This window comes from Alternaria conjuncta (genome assembly GCF_024043145.1).
Source record: "Alternaria conjuncta strain BMP 0040 chromosome Unknown scaffold_26, whole genome shotgun sequence".
Lineage (NCBI taxonomy): Eukaryota > Fungi > Ascomycota > Dothideomycetes > Pleosporales > Pleosporaceae > Alternaria > Alternaria conjuncta.
This window is the reverse complement of record NW_026250115.1, coordinates 123,134-140,966: the sequence shown is the minus strand read 5'-3', so window position 1 is coordinate 140,966 and position 17,833 is coordinate 123,134. Positions and strand designations below refer to the sequence as shown.

At 53.3% G+C, this 17,833-nt stretch overlaps 8 protein-coding genes across 8 annotated transcripts; 4 read left to right on the top strand and 4 right to left on the bottom strand.

Annotated features, from left to right (window-relative positions):
• Nucleotides 1-850: 850 nt before the first annotated feature.
• Nucleotides 851-2,650, bottom strand: URC1 (putative GTP cyclohydrolase; the record flags this gene model as incomplete). Its single annotated transcript, XM_051474991.1, has 5 exons — nucleotides 851-856; nucleotides 949-1,019; nucleotides 1,073-1,699; nucleotides 1,751-2,161; nucleotides 2,209-2,650. 5 exons carry the CDS (start codon nucleotides 2,648-2,650, stop codon nucleotides 851-853), a joined length of 1,557 nt encoding a protein of 518 aa, XP_051321208.1.
• Nucleotides 2,651-3,229: 579 nt separating this feature from the next.
• J4E85_010785 (uncharacterized protein) lies at nucleotides 3,230-3,726 on the top strand (the record flags this gene model as incomplete). The annotated part of the gene is made up of 3 exons (XM_051474990.1): nucleotides 3,230-3,232; nucleotides 3,287-3,328; nucleotides 3,379-3,726. 3 exons carry the CDS (start codon nucleotides 3,230-3,232, stop codon nucleotides 3,724-3,726), a joined length of 393 nt encoding a protein of 130 aa, XP_051321207.1.
• A 360-nt stretch (nucleotides 3,727-4,086) lies between these two features.
• On the bottom strand, nucleotides 4,087-4,981 carry FUR1 (Uracil phosphoribosyltransferase, synthesizes UMP from uracil; the record flags this gene model as incomplete). Its single annotated transcript, XM_051474989.1, has 4 exons — nucleotides 4,087-4,138; nucleotides 4,188-4,359; nucleotides 4,406-4,764; nucleotides 4,833-4,981. 4 exons carry the CDS (start codon nucleotides 4,979-4,981, stop codon nucleotides 4,087-4,089), a joined length of 732 nt encoding a protein of 243 aa, XP_051321206.1.
• A 652-nt stretch (nucleotides 4,982-5,633) lies between these two features.
• On the top strand, nucleotides 5,634-8,978 carry J4E85_010783 (uncharacterized protein; the record flags this gene model as incomplete). Its single annotated transcript, XM_051474988.1, has 2 exons — nucleotides 5,634-8,642; nucleotides 8,694-8,978. 2 exons carry the CDS (start codon nucleotides 5,634-5,636, stop codon nucleotides 8,976-8,978), a joined length of 3,294 nt encoding a protein of 1,097 aa, XP_051321205.1.
• Nucleotides 8,979-10,336: 1,358 nt separating this feature from the next.
• Nucleotides 10,337-11,344, top strand: RHB1 (GTP-binding protein; the record flags this gene model as incomplete). The annotated part of the gene is made up of 5 exons (XM_051474987.1): nucleotides 10,337-10,391; nucleotides 10,468-10,607; nucleotides 10,759-10,887; nucleotides 10,943-11,168; nucleotides 11,220-11,344. The coding sequence occupies 5 exons, from the start codon at nucleotides 10,337-10,339 to the stop codon at nucleotides 11,342-11,344; spliced, it is 675 nt and encodes a 224-aa protein (XP_051321204.1).
• An 873-nt stretch (nucleotides 11,345-12,217) lies between these two features.
• On the top strand, nucleotides 12,218-14,016 carry J4E85_010781 (uncharacterized protein; the record flags this gene model as incomplete). Its single annotated transcript, XM_051474986.1, has 6 exons — nucleotides 12,218-12,228; nucleotides 12,402-12,438; nucleotides 12,505-12,577; nucleotides 12,636-13,090; nucleotides 13,149-13,776; nucleotides 13,847-14,016. The coding sequence occupies 6 exons, from the start codon at nucleotides 12,218-12,220 to the stop codon at nucleotides 14,014-14,016; spliced, it is 1,374 nt and encodes a 457-aa protein (XP_051321203.1).
• A 503-nt stretch (nucleotides 14,017-14,519) lies between these two features.
• J4E85_010780 (uncharacterized protein) lies at nucleotides 14,520-15,562 on the bottom strand (the record flags this gene model as incomplete). The annotated part of the gene is made up of 3 exons (XM_051474985.1): nucleotides 14,520-14,578; nucleotides 14,734-15,271; nucleotides 15,500-15,562. The coding sequence occupies 3 exons, from the start codon at nucleotides 15,560-15,562 to the stop codon at nucleotides 14,520-14,522; spliced, it is 660 nt and encodes a 219-aa protein (XP_051321202.1).
• Nucleotides 15,563-16,292: 730 nt separating this feature from the next.
• SU2 (Eukaryotic peptide chain release factor subunit 1) lies at nucleotides 16,293-17,754 on the bottom strand (the record flags this gene model as incomplete). Its single annotated transcript, XM_051474984.1, has 4 exons — nucleotides 16,293-17,085; nucleotides 17,134-17,477; nucleotides 17,524-17,573; nucleotides 17,625-17,754. 4 exons carry the CDS (start codon nucleotides 17,752-17,754, stop codon nucleotides 16,293-16,295), a joined length of 1,317 nt encoding a protein of 438 aa, XP_051321201.1.
• Between the last annotated feature and the right edge of the window lie 79 nt (nucleotides 17,755-17,833).

The following is a 17,833-nucleotide window of genomic DNA, read 5'->3' as shown; positions in this document are numbered from 1 at the left end:
GGCAATCAATCGGTGTCCTTTGCTCCGTTCACACCAACAGCCCGTCCGTCTCATCCCCCCACTTCCGCTACACACCGAATCCCAACACGTGCACACTTCGACCACAACACCCACATAACAATCCGCATTCTAGACCCTTGATTCCCACATTTCTCGCCTGCCTAACACGTGCAACACACCGGTAGATCGTTATCTCCAAACGAAACGGCGCATCTGCAGCTGTCAGGCCAGGTCATGCGCGGTAGGTGCGGGTAAGGCGACGCGCGGGTGTACCAGGGTGAAAGGAAAACACAGTGACAGGGGCGATGAGGGGCATAGGGGACCGGGTATGCTGGTATAGGGACAGCGATCATAGTAGATGGGAGGAAGTCAAGCGGGAGGTTTTGTGCTGTTGCGGTTTAGTGGCGGTGCCAATGTATGCATGAAGTGACAGGGCTTGGGGCGTTTTCTTTCACGTGTGTTATGCGAGTATGACTGGAATTATGAGGTGGATTTGCGTGGTGGGGGATGTGTATGGTAGCCGGTGGGTGTTTTGGCGATGGGAACGCGGTATGCGGAGGGAGGCGTGTGGACTGTGGATACGTGTGTTGAGGGGACTTGATGGTAAGCGATTGGTTGGGGGGTGGTGTTGTTGGATTGGACGGTGGCTTGGCGCTATCTGCACGTGAAGATGGTGGTAGAAGTATCGCATCGATCATCATATAGAGATGATACAGTAAATGTGTAAGCACGATCAAAAGTGAAGTAGTTTGAAGTGGCATGATGTATTGTGTTTTGACAGTGCAGTTCTTTCTATGTACTATCATTACATGTCGAGATAGGCAATTCGCTCTGTACCGCTAATGGTAGCTTACTCCTACAACATGTCACCTCGTTCATGTCATCCGAGTTCTTCAATGCTAGATTGAGGTCAGCATGGGTTCATGAGGAGTCACCAGTTGCACATACGTCGACGTCGTCCCAACCACGACCCTTTACGTTTGCCAACTCGTCCATCGACATAACGTGGCCAGTTGTGACTGCGACATCCTGTTAGTAATTGCCCAGAGCATCAGAGGGAGTAAAAACATACAGTAGCCAGCTTGAATCTTAGCATCAATCTCGACACGACTATCCGCCGGGATCATATCGTCGGGAATGGGTACACGCTCATGGATAGGAATGCCTTGATCGACAATAGCATCGTGCTTCATGTTGGACATGCTGAGCATCCTGTCAATCTTGGTGATACCCAACCAGTGTAGGATATCTGGCATCAGAGCCTGGAAGCGCATGTCTTTGACACCGGCAATGTTCTCAGTGCGCTTAAAGTACTCGCTGGCACGATCTTCGCCTCGCTTTCTGGCGTTGTAGACGAGGTATTTGGTGACCTCGCCAAGAGCACGGCCTTCCTTACGGAAGTAGATGACAACACCGCTGCCACCCTTCTGGGCCTCTTTGACTGCTTCTTCGATACCGAAAGTCAGGTAGGGACGGCATGTGCAGATGTCAGATCCGAAGACGTCACTTCCGTTGCATTCGTCGTGGATACGGAGGGCGAGCTTCGCACTGGGGTCGGACATCTTTGCTGGGTCACCGAAGATGTAGACTGTTAGACCGCCAATAGGAGGGAGGAAGAGCTTGATGTCGTGACGGGTGATGAGCTCTGGGTAAGAACCACCGGTTTCTTCGAACAATGTCCGGCGTAAAGTTCCCTCGTCTTTCGAATACGTTAGTGGATGTAGTCAGAAATGCGTTTCGACCCACTTACCAATGTTGAAACGCTCGGCAACACCAGGCAGGTACCATACAGGCTCGACTGCGACCTTGGTGACCGCAACCTCACCAGTCTCGTTGACGCAAATCTTGCCATCGGGAACGAGCCTGCCTTTCCTTACACTCTCCTCCAGTTCTGGCACTTTCATGTGTGCTCTGGTGATGGCAATGGTAGGTCTGATCTCAACATCATCCTTGTCCATAGTTTCCTTGTACAGCCAGGGTGCGAGATGGCCGTAGGGGTCCATGGCCACGATCTTCTTTGGGTCGCTCCATTGCGGGAAAGGACCAATCTTCGCGGCAGGTTCAGTGTTGGTGAAGTCTGGCTTGTGTGTGATGTCGAGATTCTTGCTGGCAACAGCAAGGGCATTGTAGATGGAGTATGAGCCACCATGAGCACCGATAGCTACGAAATGTTAGAAACTAAATGTATAGTCGTTTAGATGTACGTACCGTTACGTCTTCGGATAGTGTTCGCATGTCTTGACACAACGACAGGGCCACGAACAGCAGGGTCCTTGGCACCCCACTGCATTGGCAACGGGTCGACACCGGCTTGGCCGGGATACGAAGTCAAGATAATCTTTGAAATCTTGGATACACTCGTGCGACGTGGTTGGGCATCAGCATTTGAAGGTGGCTGCTCATACTGCTCGCTAACAGCTTCTACGGACTTCTCTGGCTCAACTTCCTTCGCCTTCTCGCCGTCCAGCTTGCCATTGGCAGCTTCACTTGCTGCCTCGTCCTTGATTTGCTTGATGCCTGCCAGCATGTTCACACGGCCGTTGATCTTGTCGACTGAAGCTGCCAGTACGGAGTTCTCCGAGCGGAGCGCCTTGAGCCCATCGAGAATCTCCTTGAGGACAGCATCGCTGGTGGTGCTTTCAGTAGACATGTTTGGTAATGGAAAACCTCATACAAAGTAGTACAGGATCTCTGATCTTAAAGGCAAATAGCAATCGCGATTGCTGCGTTGGTATCGAGTCGTGAAACAAAGACCGGTGAGCTCCGGTGGTAGGACGAACACGCAAGATGATGTAGAAGTGGGGAGCGGACAGAGTCACAAACACAACTTTGAACAAACGTCAAAGGGGACCAGAAAGATCCAGAGAAGGAGGAGAAAGAGGGAAGAGGAGGATCAACGTGGTCAGATATTAGGAGCTCGCCGGCGGTGGCAGCAGCGAACAGCTGACTACACACGTGCATGATGGTCGCGGCGAGCGCTGATAGGAGCGGGGGCGCTTATCGGCTATCGACGTATGCGGCAGCTGCAAGGGAGCGACAGGGATCTTGGCGGTCGGAACCACGCGAGACTCGAGACGCATTCAAGCCAAACTCGCGATTTCGCGTCACTGCACACGACACCGGCGCGACAAGCACCAAACACGGCTCTGGATATCCCCACCACAATCGCTACTTAATAATTACGTGTACACACACCTTCCCCATCTGGCGACTTTGACCAACGCGAAAAATGGTGCGTTCCTCCCGGCTTCACGGTATCGCAGGCGCAAACTAAGAGCAATGACAGGGCAAGCGCAAATCCTCCAGCAAGCCTCAAGGCCCCAAGAAGGCAGGCTCTACCCTATTGCCCTGATACCCCGCCGACTAACATCCCTGTAGAAGGAGAAACTCCCGACCACCTTCCAATGTCTCTTCTGCAACCACGAAAAGTCCGTCAGCGTCTCCATCGAGAAGAAATCGGGTGTCGGCAACCTGCAATGTAAAGTCTGCGGCCAGACCTTCCAGACCAACATCAACTACCTAAGTGCGCCCGTCGACGTGTACGCCGACTGGATCGATGCGTGTGACGCCGTCGCGAAGGAGGCAGCCAAGGGCAGCGTCGAGACGGCGCGGAGTACAAATCGCATGGGCAGGATGCCGACGGCGCACAACCAAGAAGACGACGACGGCGACGGCGGTTTCATCGAACACGACGAGCCTGACGCTGAGGGCGAGTACGCGGACTGAGTCGCCCGGGGGCCATCGCGCGAGAGCGACCAGGCGTGAAGGCTTCAGGCCTTGTATAATACATGGGAACATGGGGAGCGGATCATGGCTTGCACGGCGTTTAGGATACCAAAAAGGGTCCGCAGATTCACGGTGGCGTTTCATTATCGTCGTCAGCGTCAGGCTCAGTGTGTTCACGGTTAGCTGAGCGCAGCCTGTAGAAATGTACACAGTAATCAAGCGTGTACATCAATGACCCAGGTACGCCTATAATCATGTGGTTTTCTTTGAACGAAACCATGCTACTACATGCCCAACTAAACCTAAGCCGCCCTGCGCCCAGCAAATGCTATCGATGAACCGGAGATGCTGTTGAATGCTTTACATGGTGTAGAAACGGTCGCCAAAGTCACCCAGTCCAGGGACAATGTAGCTACACGTCATATTAGTATGGAGCGGTCAGGAGATGGGAGTCAACATACTTCTTCTCGTCCAGACCCGCATCAACAAAGGCAGTGACCACCCTCACCTTGGGGAACTTATCCGCAAGGTTCTGGGCGCCTTCTGGGCTGGCGATTAGATTGAGGAAGAGGATATGCTCCTCTGGTACGCCCCGCGACTTGAGCACATCGATCGCCATGAGTGCCGAACCACCTATCTCCATCAGCAGTGATCACACAAACACGCCTTGTTCACTTACCAGTAGCCAGCATAGGATCCAGCAACAAGACCCATCTGTCGGCAATGTCTTCAGGCAACTTGTCGTAGTACAATTTCGGCTTACTAGTCTCCTCGTCCCGCTGAATCAAGATCTTTCCAATGCGTACGCTCCTACAGCAGTCCCTTAAACCCTGCTCCATGGACTCTCCCGCACGCATAATCGAGACACCGCAGATCTTGCCCTCGAACTTGACACCGGAGTAGGTGCGGCCTACTGGGGTGGTGATCTCCTGGGACTCTGTTGGCAGGTGGTTGAGACCTTCTTCGACAAGCAAACGGATTATGCGGTTGCTGTAGAAGATGAAATCTGCGCGGCCGGTATTGCGATCGCGTATCATGCTTTGAAGTTGTTAGTTTAGGTAATGGTGCCCGACCATGGTGTTGGTCATGGTTCACGGGGCTCTTACGTGAGCAATGCTATCAGCTGAGGGGATTGGGGTAGGATGTGGACATTGGCCTGCTTGAGGGGAGTTGAGACGGTAGCTGTTGGTTTCAGGTTTGAGGGACGGTATTCGGGGCCCAGGGATTGGGAAGGTGGATGCGAGTCGGAAGACATGGTTAGGAAGAGGCTGAGGATGGTCAGTCAAGGTCACGCAACAGGAATCTGGTAGTATGGAGATGTTTCAGAGCCAAGATACAGCATCCTAGCAGGAGCATTTGGGAATATGTAAACGTAGTCATAGTCTAAATTGAGCTTACCGGCGCGTGAATGTGTGAGTAGAGCTTGTGGTGTTGGAACACAATTTGATATTGTGGGGTGGTAAGAATGAGATGGAGGTGAGAGCAAGACCAAACGATAGAGCAGACTTTTATCAATGGATACGATGTCCAGATAAGAGGCAGGAAAGAGGAGCTGGAGCGTAGGTGGGCTAACAGTCTAGGCTCGTGACCGTCGGCGAAGTCCTTCACTCTGTTTGGGAAGGAGCAACCCATGCCCCGCTGTTTAGCGTGCCTGTCGTTCGGGACCCTGCTTGGATCACCAGCCACCATGCAAACAGCCGCTTTGAGCATTTCACCGTGACTGTCATGAAGTCGCGACAATGAGAGAATAGGTTTGCGGTGAGCGAACGCGTGGACCGACGCTATCAAGCTGAATGAGAGCGAGTGCCGAGACAAGCCATCCACGGTCCCTGGTGCCACCCGCCTGCTGCGAGATGCGCGTCTGAGCCAACTCTGGAAGCGTCACCACAACACGCCTACGCACCGACATGGCCACGACCATGTTCGCCAATTTCACGTCCGGCGACCGTCGCAAGAAAGTCTACGGCAAATCCGCGCGTCGCTCCACCCTGCCGCCGCCCCTTCCTGATTCCAACGATGATGCGCCGCCATCCCCAGACCGACCGCGGAAACATCCCGCAGCCGTGAACGGCTCGCTGAAGAAGGGCGGAGACACATTGAAGGCCAGCACGGGTCTGGAGAATGCGCGCGCAAGGACCGACGACGTCGACGTCTTCGATGTACCCTCTGATGACGACTTCCTGTCGCGTCCGAAGCCCGCGAAGAAGATAATAACGAAACGTCGGGCACCTGAAGCAGGCTTGGAAACCTCAACTTCTTTTAGAGGGGGGGCCGTGGTGGCATCCAAGAAGCCAGCAAAAGCTTCACAGCCATTGCGCAAGCCTGACGACGCGAATACTGCCACCGTAAAGAAGACGCTGCCGACGCCCGCGCAAGTTGCAAAGCCCGTGCAGGCACCGCCACCGCCATCCTCGGATACGATCGCACCTCGGACACTACGCAGGAAGACGCCTCAGCCTGTGGGAGCACAGAAACAGACGGCAAGGGACCCGGAGTCATCACAGAGGCCGGTGGCCAAGGCAAAGGCGTCTTCCGAGACGACGGCCGTTGCGCCGACAGCTACCAAGGCTCAGAAGAATGCGAAGATAACCTCGGCACTACCTGCGAAAAAGACGGCAGGAAAAGCTCTTGCCAAACCGACCGATGACCTTGCTGTGTTCGATATACCGATGTCGGACGAAGAGGCTCCGCCAACTGTCAAAAAGATCTCACGTCAAGCTCCGCAGACAGCACATAAAGAGCCTCCCGGGAGGTCCAAGACAACATCGGAAGAGTCTCACAAGGACACTACCGAGTCGGACGAGTCGAATGCATCGAACAAGCGAAAGCGCAAAGGGTCCATGTCGTCGACTGCCACAGTGGCTACGCCAGTGGTACAAAAGACGACTGAACAGACGGCGCATCAGCGGAGCCGGAAGGTTCAGAAGAACGAAGAAAGTGCTTCACCGGGGCATGCATCACTGTTGCAGCCCGTCGCAGGCGCAACACGGAAAACGCAACCGCCAGCGCTGGCACTCAACAAACCGACAAGGACGAGGCAACGTACCGTACCCGTCATGGCACCGCGAAAGATGGTCAAGGGCCAGTCCTCTCCTGCTACTCTGAGCGGCATGATACCGAATCGCCAGGCCCCCAGGCCATCTCCTGTCAAGAAAATCCCAGACGTGCCTGAGATGGAAGACGAGACTATGTATGACATACCAGATCCGTTGACCACCCCTGTTCGGAAATCCAGACCTGTCGTACCTGGCTCCGTGACACCGCGACAGAGGGATCTCTTCAGCGGCTTGCTAAGCGATTCATCGTCCTCTGCTACACCAATGCCAAGCCTGGCGAACTTACAGCTGACGGATCGCAAACCGAGATCACTTATCGGTAACCTGGCAAGATCAAAGTCTGATGTCACTCACAGTGCCAAGGCCCGTAAGAGCAGACTCATTGACACTCTTAAACCAACCGAGACCAGCTCGGACGATGACGAAGAAGACAGCAGCAGCGATGGTGGAGAAGAGTCTGAAGCAAGCTCAAAACATCCCTCGTCTGCAAGAAGATCTGTACGAGAAGTCGGAAAAGAGCAAGCTTCAACGGCGTCCTCTGACGACATGGATGTGGACAAGCAAGCGAATGTGGACTCACAAACATCGCAGACAACGTCTGGTTTCGGCATGCGTCCAAAGCTCACTTACGCAATGGCGCGGTCGTACCTAAAGGAAGACAATCCAGAGGATGACCTACTGATCTCGATGGATCTAGACGATGGCTTTGGGTCTCAGTCCCAGATGGATACCAGATCTGTATCCGAGGATGACCCCGAGCAGAACAGTCAAGCACAGGCTCAACAAATTCACGAGCTCAAGACACGGGGGCGTAACATGATCATCGGATATGAGATCGAAATGATGATCGGAGACATATCCGTTACCAACAGTAAGAGTATGAGGCGTAGCGCAATGATCGATCTGTGCACCAAGATGGCCGATGAGACGTTCTGTCATCAGCTTGTCGACTCGGCTCTGGCCCATCAGTTCTTCCAGAACATCGCCGGCGGTCGCGAGATTATCTTCGACTTTGTCGCTGCCGTCGCCACAGTATTTATCCTCCGTACCAACCCTACCCACTCTGTCCTAGACGAGTTACAGGAGACCGGCAGTTTCACTCACTTGATCGAGCTAGCCAGCAATGATGCGGATATCAAGGAGATCGCCAAAGATCGCAAGTCGAACATGTCTAAGATTGCTAAGGAATCGGTATTCACGTTTCGCACCCTAGTCCAGCAAAGCTCTATCTGGTCATCCAGCGTAGTACAGAAGATATCCCCCCAGCTTGTCGCGCTGAAAGCTATCGAGTTGCTCATCATTGGTATGCGGAAGGCTGGCAATGCTGATAAGCTACTTGATCAAACGATGATCTCCCAGCTCGTTGAGATGGCTTCGAAATCGAATGATCGGTTGCAATCGGGCAAGGAGGGAAGCGCGGACAAAATATGCCTGGAAACAGTACTTTCCATACTCGAGTCAATTTCTGCCACGAGGCAGATCCAAGCCTCCTGGCCGACGGGTGTGCTTCAGCGTATTGCGGGCTTTATGCCTCGGTTCTTCCAGCCCGACAGCGCTGCATCAACTATGCTCGCTGTCAGGCTATGCATGAACCTGACGAACAACAAGCCAAAGGCTTGCCAGCCGTTCTCAGCAATGGCTTTTGTGCAGCCGTTGACGCATTCCATCGTTGGAAAGTTTGAGTCGATCAGTACAGGGCTAGCAACGGAAAAGCGGACAGAGGTTTTGGATAGTCTCATCTTGAGCTTGGGTGCTGCCATCAATCTTGCGGAGCTGAGCGACGAGATGAGGCTTAACGTCGCTGATCAGATTGACGCTCTGGTCGCCATCTTCCTGGAGGGTTCAAAGCGTGCTTCACAGGTACGTACGCGTTCAGCAGTCATGCTTTCAGCAATGCTAACCCTGCTTTAGGCTGCTTCTGTGGAAGAATCGCATTCTGGTGTAGCCATTGGATATCTTGCCGTGCTCCTTGGTAATCTGAGTCTCAACGACCAGATAAGGGCAAAGGTCCGCACGCTGCTACCGAACAAGCGACTTGACACCCTTGTCGACAGCATCAAGGAATTTGTCCGTGTGCACCAACACGTTGACCAGAAGGCAGGAAATCTTGAGGGAACAGAGGGTCAAGAGGCTTTGCAGTCCTATACGGCGCGCCTCATGCTTGTCGTGGAACGGTTGCAGGACGCGAGCACTTGATGGTGCACAGATGCAGAGACTTGACTCCGGTATGCCGCCTGGGCATTGATTCATTACTGATCAGACGCACTTTGCCTTTACTTGATTAACCCTCGGGTTGTTTACCATTGGGCAGCAAGTCATTTCCCTCTTCACGGGTGGCTTCTTATTGGTTAGGCCTTTAATGGCTATGGCATGATACCCCGAATAACGCGTATGCGGTCATTGCTGGGAAGGGATCGCTTGTATTGTATATAAAGATTTCGATACCCCAGCATCTTGGACAGAGATGTGGATAGTAACGGTCGTGCAGCGAGGCTCTTCAGGCTAGCAAATGACCCGTAGCAGTTATATGAGAAACCTGCAAGCTTATACTGATTGAGCGACATGTCGTCTATTCGTCGCCGCCATCCGCTCGTATTCCCATCGCGTAGGCAGTAGAGGCTAAATGAAGGCTTGTAACCTCGCACGTACCCGTCCGTAAGGCTGCACCCGACCCAGAAGGCCGGCTCAAGTGACGCAACAGCCGGCATGTGGAGTGGCTCTGCCGTCGGGGCAATTTGCGAGATGCCTTCTACAGAACTTCCATGCAGCGGGCGTGTAATATCCGGGCGAGCAACTTTTTTCACTTTTGCAACGACTTGCATGTGATGGTTTCGCCTTGAGTCAAGAACGCCCGACATCATTTCGGCTAAGTTGTATGCTCGGGGCGTCGGGAAGGGCAGCGATAGTTTCTGACATTTCGGAGGTTCTTGTGGCGCTGAGTGGTTGTAGGTGAATGGAGTATCTGCAGGTAGTGTGCTGGACAGGTTTGCGCTAGGCTCGAGACGATTGGCAATACGTAAATGAATGCTTCGAGAAGCTCTGGATTCGTCGGCTACGGGGTGCACTGTTCGGCTTGGATGGCCAGAACTGCGGAACCCAATACCAGCTGCTCGGTGCCAAACCCAAAGCGATATATCATGGTTGCCCAACTTTCATATGCGGACGCGAGTCGTTGCTGCTATATCGAGATGGGAGCCGGCAGACATGACGGCATCAGCACCCCGTCGGGGACTTTTTTTCGTGAGCGACGCCTGCTCTTCACCTACAACTCTGGCACGACGCTCGCCGAAGTTTGCCTCGAACCATACATCCTCACGACAGTAGCTACAGCGCTCGGGCCAGTGAACCAGCTTGTTCGTGCCACACGCACCCATCACCTGCAGCTAGACGGCGTCATTCCGGGCTGGAAGCTAGCTCCTACAGGCAATTGGCAGGTCCGAAGCACCAAACGCAACCTAGGCAGCTACATCGCAGCGGTGGACTGAGACAGCCAAACCTCAAACCTGGCGAGTCGTTCAGCTTCCTCACGACCTCCTCCCAAACCCAGCAGCAAGATGGCGCCCCCTCCCAAGCAGAGAAAGGTGGCCATTGTCGGCAGCAGAGCCGTCGGTACGTGGTTGCCCGAAGCTCGCGCAGCTTCACATGCAAGTACCAACAAACAGCATACTGACGCGAGGGTGCACAGGCAAGTCGAGTCTGACGGTGCAATTCGTCGACGGGCACTTTGTCGACAGCTACTACCCGACCATCGAGAATACGTTCAGCAAGATGATCAAGTACAAGAACCAGGACTATGCGACTGAGATCATCGATACGGCTGGCCAGGTACATGAGGTTTTCTTTTCCCCCGCGTCGCGAAGCTCAGCCCAGGTCGACGCCCCACCTGCGATGCTTCACGCGCGTCTCTGCTGAGCATGCCATGCCGTGCACCTCAAGCTGTTACTGAGCACCCGCTGACTCGGGTACCGCCTTCCAGGATGAATACAGCATTCTCAACTCCAAGCACTTTATCGGCATTCATGGCTACATGATTGTCTACTCGGTTGCCAACAAGCAGAGCTTTGAGATGGCGCGCATCATTCGCGATAAGATCCTGAACCACCTTGTGAGTCTGACATGTGACACGCTCCGCGCCACTGCCTAACCACCCCTCACACTAGGCCGTCGAATGGGTTCCCCTCGTCATCGTGGGCAATAAGTCTGACCTGCGTCCCGAACAACGCCAAGTCACGCCTGAAGACGGCAAAGCCCTCGCCGCCGAGTTCAAATGTGCCCACACCGAAGCCAGCGCGCGCTACAACGAGAACGTACAAAAGGCCTTTGAGCTTATGATTGCGGAGGTGGAGCGGTCCCAGAACCCTGGTGAGCCCGCTGGCGGCAGCAAATGTACAGTCATGTAATTCCAAGATTCTTGACTGACATGAGCGCGTGTGCCAGTCGGCGTGGACAAATACCCGGCTCTCCAGAAGGAGCGCGAGGATAAGGCGGAGAAGCGGCGGAACAGTGCGCACCTCCTCAAGCATCCGTTTGACCATCTCACGAACGCGCTCAAGAAGAAGTAAGAGGAGGTATACTTTTGTTTGGTTGTTGTAGATGGCATAGACGGTGGCTGACTTGTCGCGATGATTCTTTTACGCGTTCTGGGTTTTCACTATCCTCATGGAAGGCAATAGTGTGTAATGGCGTAATGGTGTGAGCGGCGGTGTAATAGGCGTTATTATCTGGTATTCTGGGGTTCAAGCTGTTTGTCAATGACGATGTTTCACGGCTGTAGTACTACGTATCACTTTACGTTACTTTCAACAATAGACAGTATACGTTCATGTCAACTCAAAGTTGTGTACATCAATGTTCGCGTGGAGTTCTGAAGGTCACGCCGGGCCCTGCATTTCGACTCGACAGGCTTGCGATGCACCGACCACCACCCACCATTTCTACCCACAGACCTTACAGTATTAGGAAGCTCGAAGCTTTGACGGAAAAGCTACTGCTTTCAACGGCACTTCTGTCCAGCCTACTCGATTCGGCAGTTTGAGCTTTGATACTCTGCAAGATGTGTTTTGCCTGCGATGCTTTCCTGTAAACCTGGGCTTGGGAGATATAATCCATCTTTGAAATGCACAAATGTTGTCACATCACCGGTGCATACGTCATTCATTTCTACCTTCCCAATAGGGCAGTTTCGCATCCCGCCCATCGAGTGCAGCACTTTCAATCCGCGTGGTATCCCAGCCAAAGCAGAAAACGCCAAGCGTTCTGAACAGACTCGTCCTGATTCGTTCTAGTGCGGGTCGCTCAATCTAATCCCTGTCGCTGTTTGAGTAAGGTGCGGGACACTGATGAGTCCCGCGTTTTGAACATCTCTCGATACGAGTCTACTCACACCACACACGACGGAATTCTGCTTGTGATACGCAAGCTGAGAGACGGAAAGGATGCTCGATATGTACGTTGCCTCTTTTTTTTTTGCGCGAGGAGAAAGTGGGGGTTGCTTGGATGCGCACGCGCTGAAGTTGGGCTTGGAGGGGCTGGAATTGGGGGAGTAGACATGGAGAGGGCGAGATTGGATGTTGCGTTGGGGAAATGAAGAGATATGGGCTGACGTCTGTGTCTATACAGAAACGACTTCATCAAGGAGCGCGGCGGCGAGCCCGACGTATGTACTCCCCGACTCGTTCTTGCGCGACATTGAATGTTGTTGCCATGCTAATACTGCGACCAGAAAATCCGCGAGTCCCAGAAGAAGCGATGCGCGCCCGTAGAGATTGTCGACGAGATCATCGCAGACTTTGAAGGCAAGAGCGACTCCAAAAGTCTTGCCGGGAAGGTCACTAGAACTTACACCGGCTACAGACCACCGTCGCACACAATACGATGCCACCCAATTCGGCTCCAAGATAAACGCGGTTCAGAAGAATATCGGCGCCAAGAAGAAGGCCAAGGAAGACGCCTCCGAGCTGCTCGAGGAGAAGAAGAAGCTGGAGGCCGAGAAGAAGGAGAAGGAGGCTGAAGCTGCGGAGAAACTGGCCAAGCTGCTCACAAAGACGAAGACGGTCGGAAACTACGTGTACAAGGACGTTCCAGTCAGCGATAGCGAGGACAACAACGCGGTTCAGAAGACATGGGCTCCTGCGGACCGGAAAGCAGAGTTCAAGGCAGATGGCATCCCACATCACGGTGTACTTGCGCGGTTGAATGGATACGACCCGGAGAGAGGCACCAAGATTGTTGGGCACAGAGGATACTGCCTGACTGGATACGGTGTCTTCCTCAACCAAGCGCTCATCAACTACGGTCTTGAGTTCCTGGTAAGCGCGCAAAGCACCGAGTTCTACAGAACGCTATACTGACATAATCATTCCCCAGTTCAGCAAAGGCTTCACACCCAACCAACCGCCCTTCTTCATGCTCCGCGACCAGATGGCCAAGACCGCACAACTCTCCGATTTCGACGAGGAGCTATACAAGGTCACCGAGAGCAAGGACAAGCCAGAGACCGACAAGTACCTCATCGCCACCTCAGAACAACCCATCTCCGCCCTTCACTCCGAGGAGTGGCTACACGACAAGGAGCTACCCATAAAGTACGCCGGATACTCCACAAACTTCCGGAAAGAAGCTGGCTCGCACGGCAAAGACGCATGGGGAATCTTCCGGATACACCAGTTCGAAAAGGTTGAGCAGTTCCTCCTCACAAACCCCGAGAAGTCTTGGGAAGCTTTCGACGAGATGCTAGCCAACTCTGAGGAGTTCTACCAGAGCTTAGGTCTGCCTTACCAGGTTGTTGCCATCGTTTCTGGTGCGCTGAACAACGCTGCTTCCATGAAGCGCGATCTTGAGGCCTGGTTCCCTGTCACAGGTGGTGGAGAGTACAAGGAGCTTGTTTCCATTTCCAACTGCACCGACTACCAGACGCGCGAACTGGAGATTAGACATGGAATTAAGAAGTTGAACGCTACGAGGAAGGAGTACGTTCATGCGCTTAACGGTACTCGTAAGTTACTCCCGACACCCCATCTTCTCGCTTGAGAAGGGAATCATGAAAACTAATTTGTGTGTTACAGTGTGCGCGACTGAGCGAACTCTCTGCTGTATCCTTGAGAACTACCAGACACCCGAGGGCTTCGTCGTTCCGGAGGTGCTAAGGAAATACATTCCGGGTCAGCCTGACTTCTTGCCTTTTGTCAAGGAGTGGAGGGCGCCCAAGGAACCTATTCCTGACCGGACAAAGTAGGTGGTTGTCGCGCTATGTGGTGACTGCGAGGATGCATTGGCGAACAGCATCGTGCCGGGGGATTCAAAAAGAAAACCCGTACGTACGCTGAGTCATAGCCTCGGTGGGTGGTGAAATAGTCCACCAAAGAAATCATGAGAGAGCAATTCCACCCATCGTAGAGCGTTGAGATGCGAATGTGATCTGAATGATACTTTACATCTCCAAAACGTCGCTTCTTAGACCCACATCCCTCCTCCCCGCCACCCTCCACCTAATCATCACCGCCTCACTCTCCCCCTGTCTCCCCCTCATCCACAAGCCTATTCTCCCAACTCCCCAACCACCTCCACCCCCTACACACCTTATCCAGCTCTCCCAGCGCTTTATCCACATCTCCATCTCCATCCCCATCCCCATCCCCGTCTTCCCCACCACCATCCGTCTTCCTCCCCTTGAACTCGACAAAGAAAACATAATGCCAATTCCTTACTCCACTCGGCCTCGTATTTATACTCGTGAGGTTAATCCCATGACGTGAAAACACCGTCAGACAATTCGCCAGCGCACCAGGATTCGAATGCTCGATGGTGAAGGTGATGAGTGATTTCCAGGTGTTTGCGTTGTTAGAGCTGGTTGATGGCGTCCTAATAGTAGTTCTGGAATTCGGCGCGGTTGTCGTCTCTACGCCCCCATCATCGTCTTTCCGGCGTATGACGAAGAATCTGGTGCTGTTACCCTTTTTATCGTTGATCTCCTTGGCCAGCACGTCCAGTCTGAAGAGCTCTGCGGCGATTTCACTAGATAAGGCGGCGGACTCGCCGGTTTTATCTTGACTCGCGATTTCCGCGGCTTTGCTCGTGGAACTCACGTCGTGCCTCTCAGCCGTCTTGAGGTACTTGGCCAGAAAGTTCTTACACTGGCCCCAAGCCTGTGGGTGCGAGTACAGTTTCTTGATGTGCGAGAAGTCTTTGCCATTTCTTCCATCTCCATCTCTTTCGCCGGTACTTGAAGCATTCGAATACCCCAACAAACAGTGCTTAACAGCCACATACGCCTCTCCCGTAACAAGAATATCAGGATACTTGTTGTTTAGGTCGGCGAAGAGGTCGAGGGTAAAGACTACGCTGCCGTTTGAGCTGTTTTCAAAGGGGACGACGCCGCGGTATGCGATGCCGGATTGGACGGCGGAGAAAACGTCTTCGATTGTTATGGAGGGGGTGAGGGTTACTGGTGGCGTTGTTGGTGATGCTGGGGGGAAGGCGGAGAGGGCGGCCTGTGGGGGTGGTGTTAGGATGGGGATGTGGGGGTTGGCTGTGAGGGTTGATCTTAATGGGGGAGAGAGGGAAACTTTTGTCATCTATTGTTTGTGACGGAAGGAATGATATACGGAAAAGTGGTTGTGACGAAAGATTGAACCTGTGACATTGTCTGTTCAAGCTGATGGCTAGATTTGAGTGGGGGAACCCAATCATGGCTATCATGCTCTTATAATTTGACTCACTTGATGTGTGTAGCTGCCCTCAGGACCTAAGAAGGCCACGATCGGTCTCTTTTCATCTGCCATGTTTGTGCGTGGCTTCTGAGATGTTGCGTATGTACACAGATAAATCACTGAATATCGGAATGACGTCGGAACCCGGTATCGGCGCTAGTAAAAGCAAAGACTAACTTGTCATCCCCATGGGGCGTGTTGCGCCCTAATGTTTGTCTTGAAATTGATCGAAAGGGTGGGGCCATGTACAAAGCACAGAACGTCACGCGCATCACTACGAACATTCAATCTCATTTTCAAATCAATTTTATATTCAGCTGGAGTAGAGCGAGCGACAAGCTGACGCATATTGGGCGAGCAATCTGCCTGTCCTTCTTCCGTAAAGGACTACTTTTCAAGAGGTTCGCAATCGACAATTGACGGTAGCCACCCTTCTGGATCCCTATGCTTTCTAGTCCTTATTGTAGCTAAGTTAGAGCTTCTCAGACCGAGTTTTGAAGAGGTCGAGCCTGTATGAGGCTGCTGCCTCTCCATGCAAGCGAGAGCGGGTCGTGGTAAGAATGGTGCTGGTCGACCTTGTAAAAATTAGTCAATGGTTGCTGGGGGACGGATACTAGTCGTACATTGCAAACCCTCCATAGGCACTCCCATCTTACAATCTGGAAAGGCGAAGTGTCGTTGCTTCGACTACTCCGGCCTTGATCTCGGACACGTCTTTTTGACTTTTCGCGCAGGTAGCGGACGTTCCGTCACTCGAAGCGAGTGGGGACGCTACCTCGCAGTCAGCGAGGGCGCACAACCGTCAATCATCGTAGAATTCATCTTCATCTTCGTCGAAGTCTTGCAGTTGCTCAAAGTTGAGCGCATAACGGAGGATGGCGCCGATACCACCAAAGCCCTTGACGAACTGGTTGCCCTCGGATGAACGGTCGGAAACAAACTCCAGGTTGGCACCAAAGTCGCGGTACTTCTCGGCGAGCCACTCAAGCATGGAGCCTTGATCGATGACTTCCATCTCTTGGCCGGTTTCCTTGTCCATGAATATGCTTCGGTCCTCTTCTTGCTGCTTGGTGGTGTGGAGGATGATTTCCGCGCCCGCAGAGCTCTTGAGAACCCAGCGAGTAATCTCCAGGTTCTCAAAGACGATCAGAGTCTCAGCAGCACCAGCCTCCAGAGCCTTCAGGGTGTCGTCGATACCGTAGCAGACCTTGCCGGAGTCCTTGGAGATGTGGTCAAAGTACTCGTTGATGAGCTTCTTCTCCTGAATGAACTTGACGTTGCTGAGGGTCTCGCCAGCCAACTCGATGGCCTGGTTGAAACCGTTCTCGCCTCCGTAGGACACATCGACGACCTTGATGACCTTGGACTGCAGACGGTTATCGAAGAGATCGGATTGGTTAAGGTCGTTCTTGAAGTCGGCGGAACCAGCGAGAATGATACCGGCTACGTTGACCTTGTCGGCGGTGATGAAGTTCTGTACAGCCAGTTCGGCGACCTTGCGGACGTAGTTGTGGCGCTTCTCTTCACGAAGACGGGCGAAACGCAGAGCGGATTGACCACCACGGCCGTGCTTCTTGGGGAGATCGACGGAGAACCTGCACCGATTAGTGAGCTGTATGCTAAAAGGTATTGGTCGCACTCACTTGTGGACAATCTCACGCGTGTTTCCAGACAGAGTGCCAAAGAGCGCACCGTTTCCGTCCATGATGATGAAGCCAAACTTCTGATCCGACTCTAGCAGTTCGCTCAGGGCCTCGGTGTGGAATTTGTTGTCGCAAAGGTATAGCGACGTGTTGATAGGCTTGAAGGGCTCGAAGTCGATGTTGATCTTGCGCTCCTTGCCTTCCGCGGTGATAATTTCACCGCAGTAGACAACGAGGCCATTGGGCGGGACCTTTGAGTAGAGCTTGAGGCGCTGCTGGGTCGAGGTAATGGCCGACAGGACGGAGAGACGGTTGACGCGCGACTTGATGTTGGAGGCGGTACCCTGGAAAATTAGTGACGGCGCCGGCGCAGGGTGTCCTGGTACTCACGAATTCTTCAGCCAACATCTTCGCGGCACGTGAAACCTGATCCTTGGGCGCTGCACATGGTCAGTCTGCGGCATTTTGCTAGGTCGTCAGGTGTCACATACGGATGATGAGGGAAATCATGGATGTGCCATTTCCGCGGGCTGCTTCGAGGCGCTTGATTAGCTTCTTGACCTTCCAGATCTCGATGTTCTTCTCAGCCTCATTGGGCTGCTCATTCTTCCCGGACGACATGGTCGCGGCGGTGGTGTCGAGGTGAGGTAGTGGTGTTGGTGGGGTCGAGAGATTTTCTTGTTCGGCGAGGGGCAAGAAC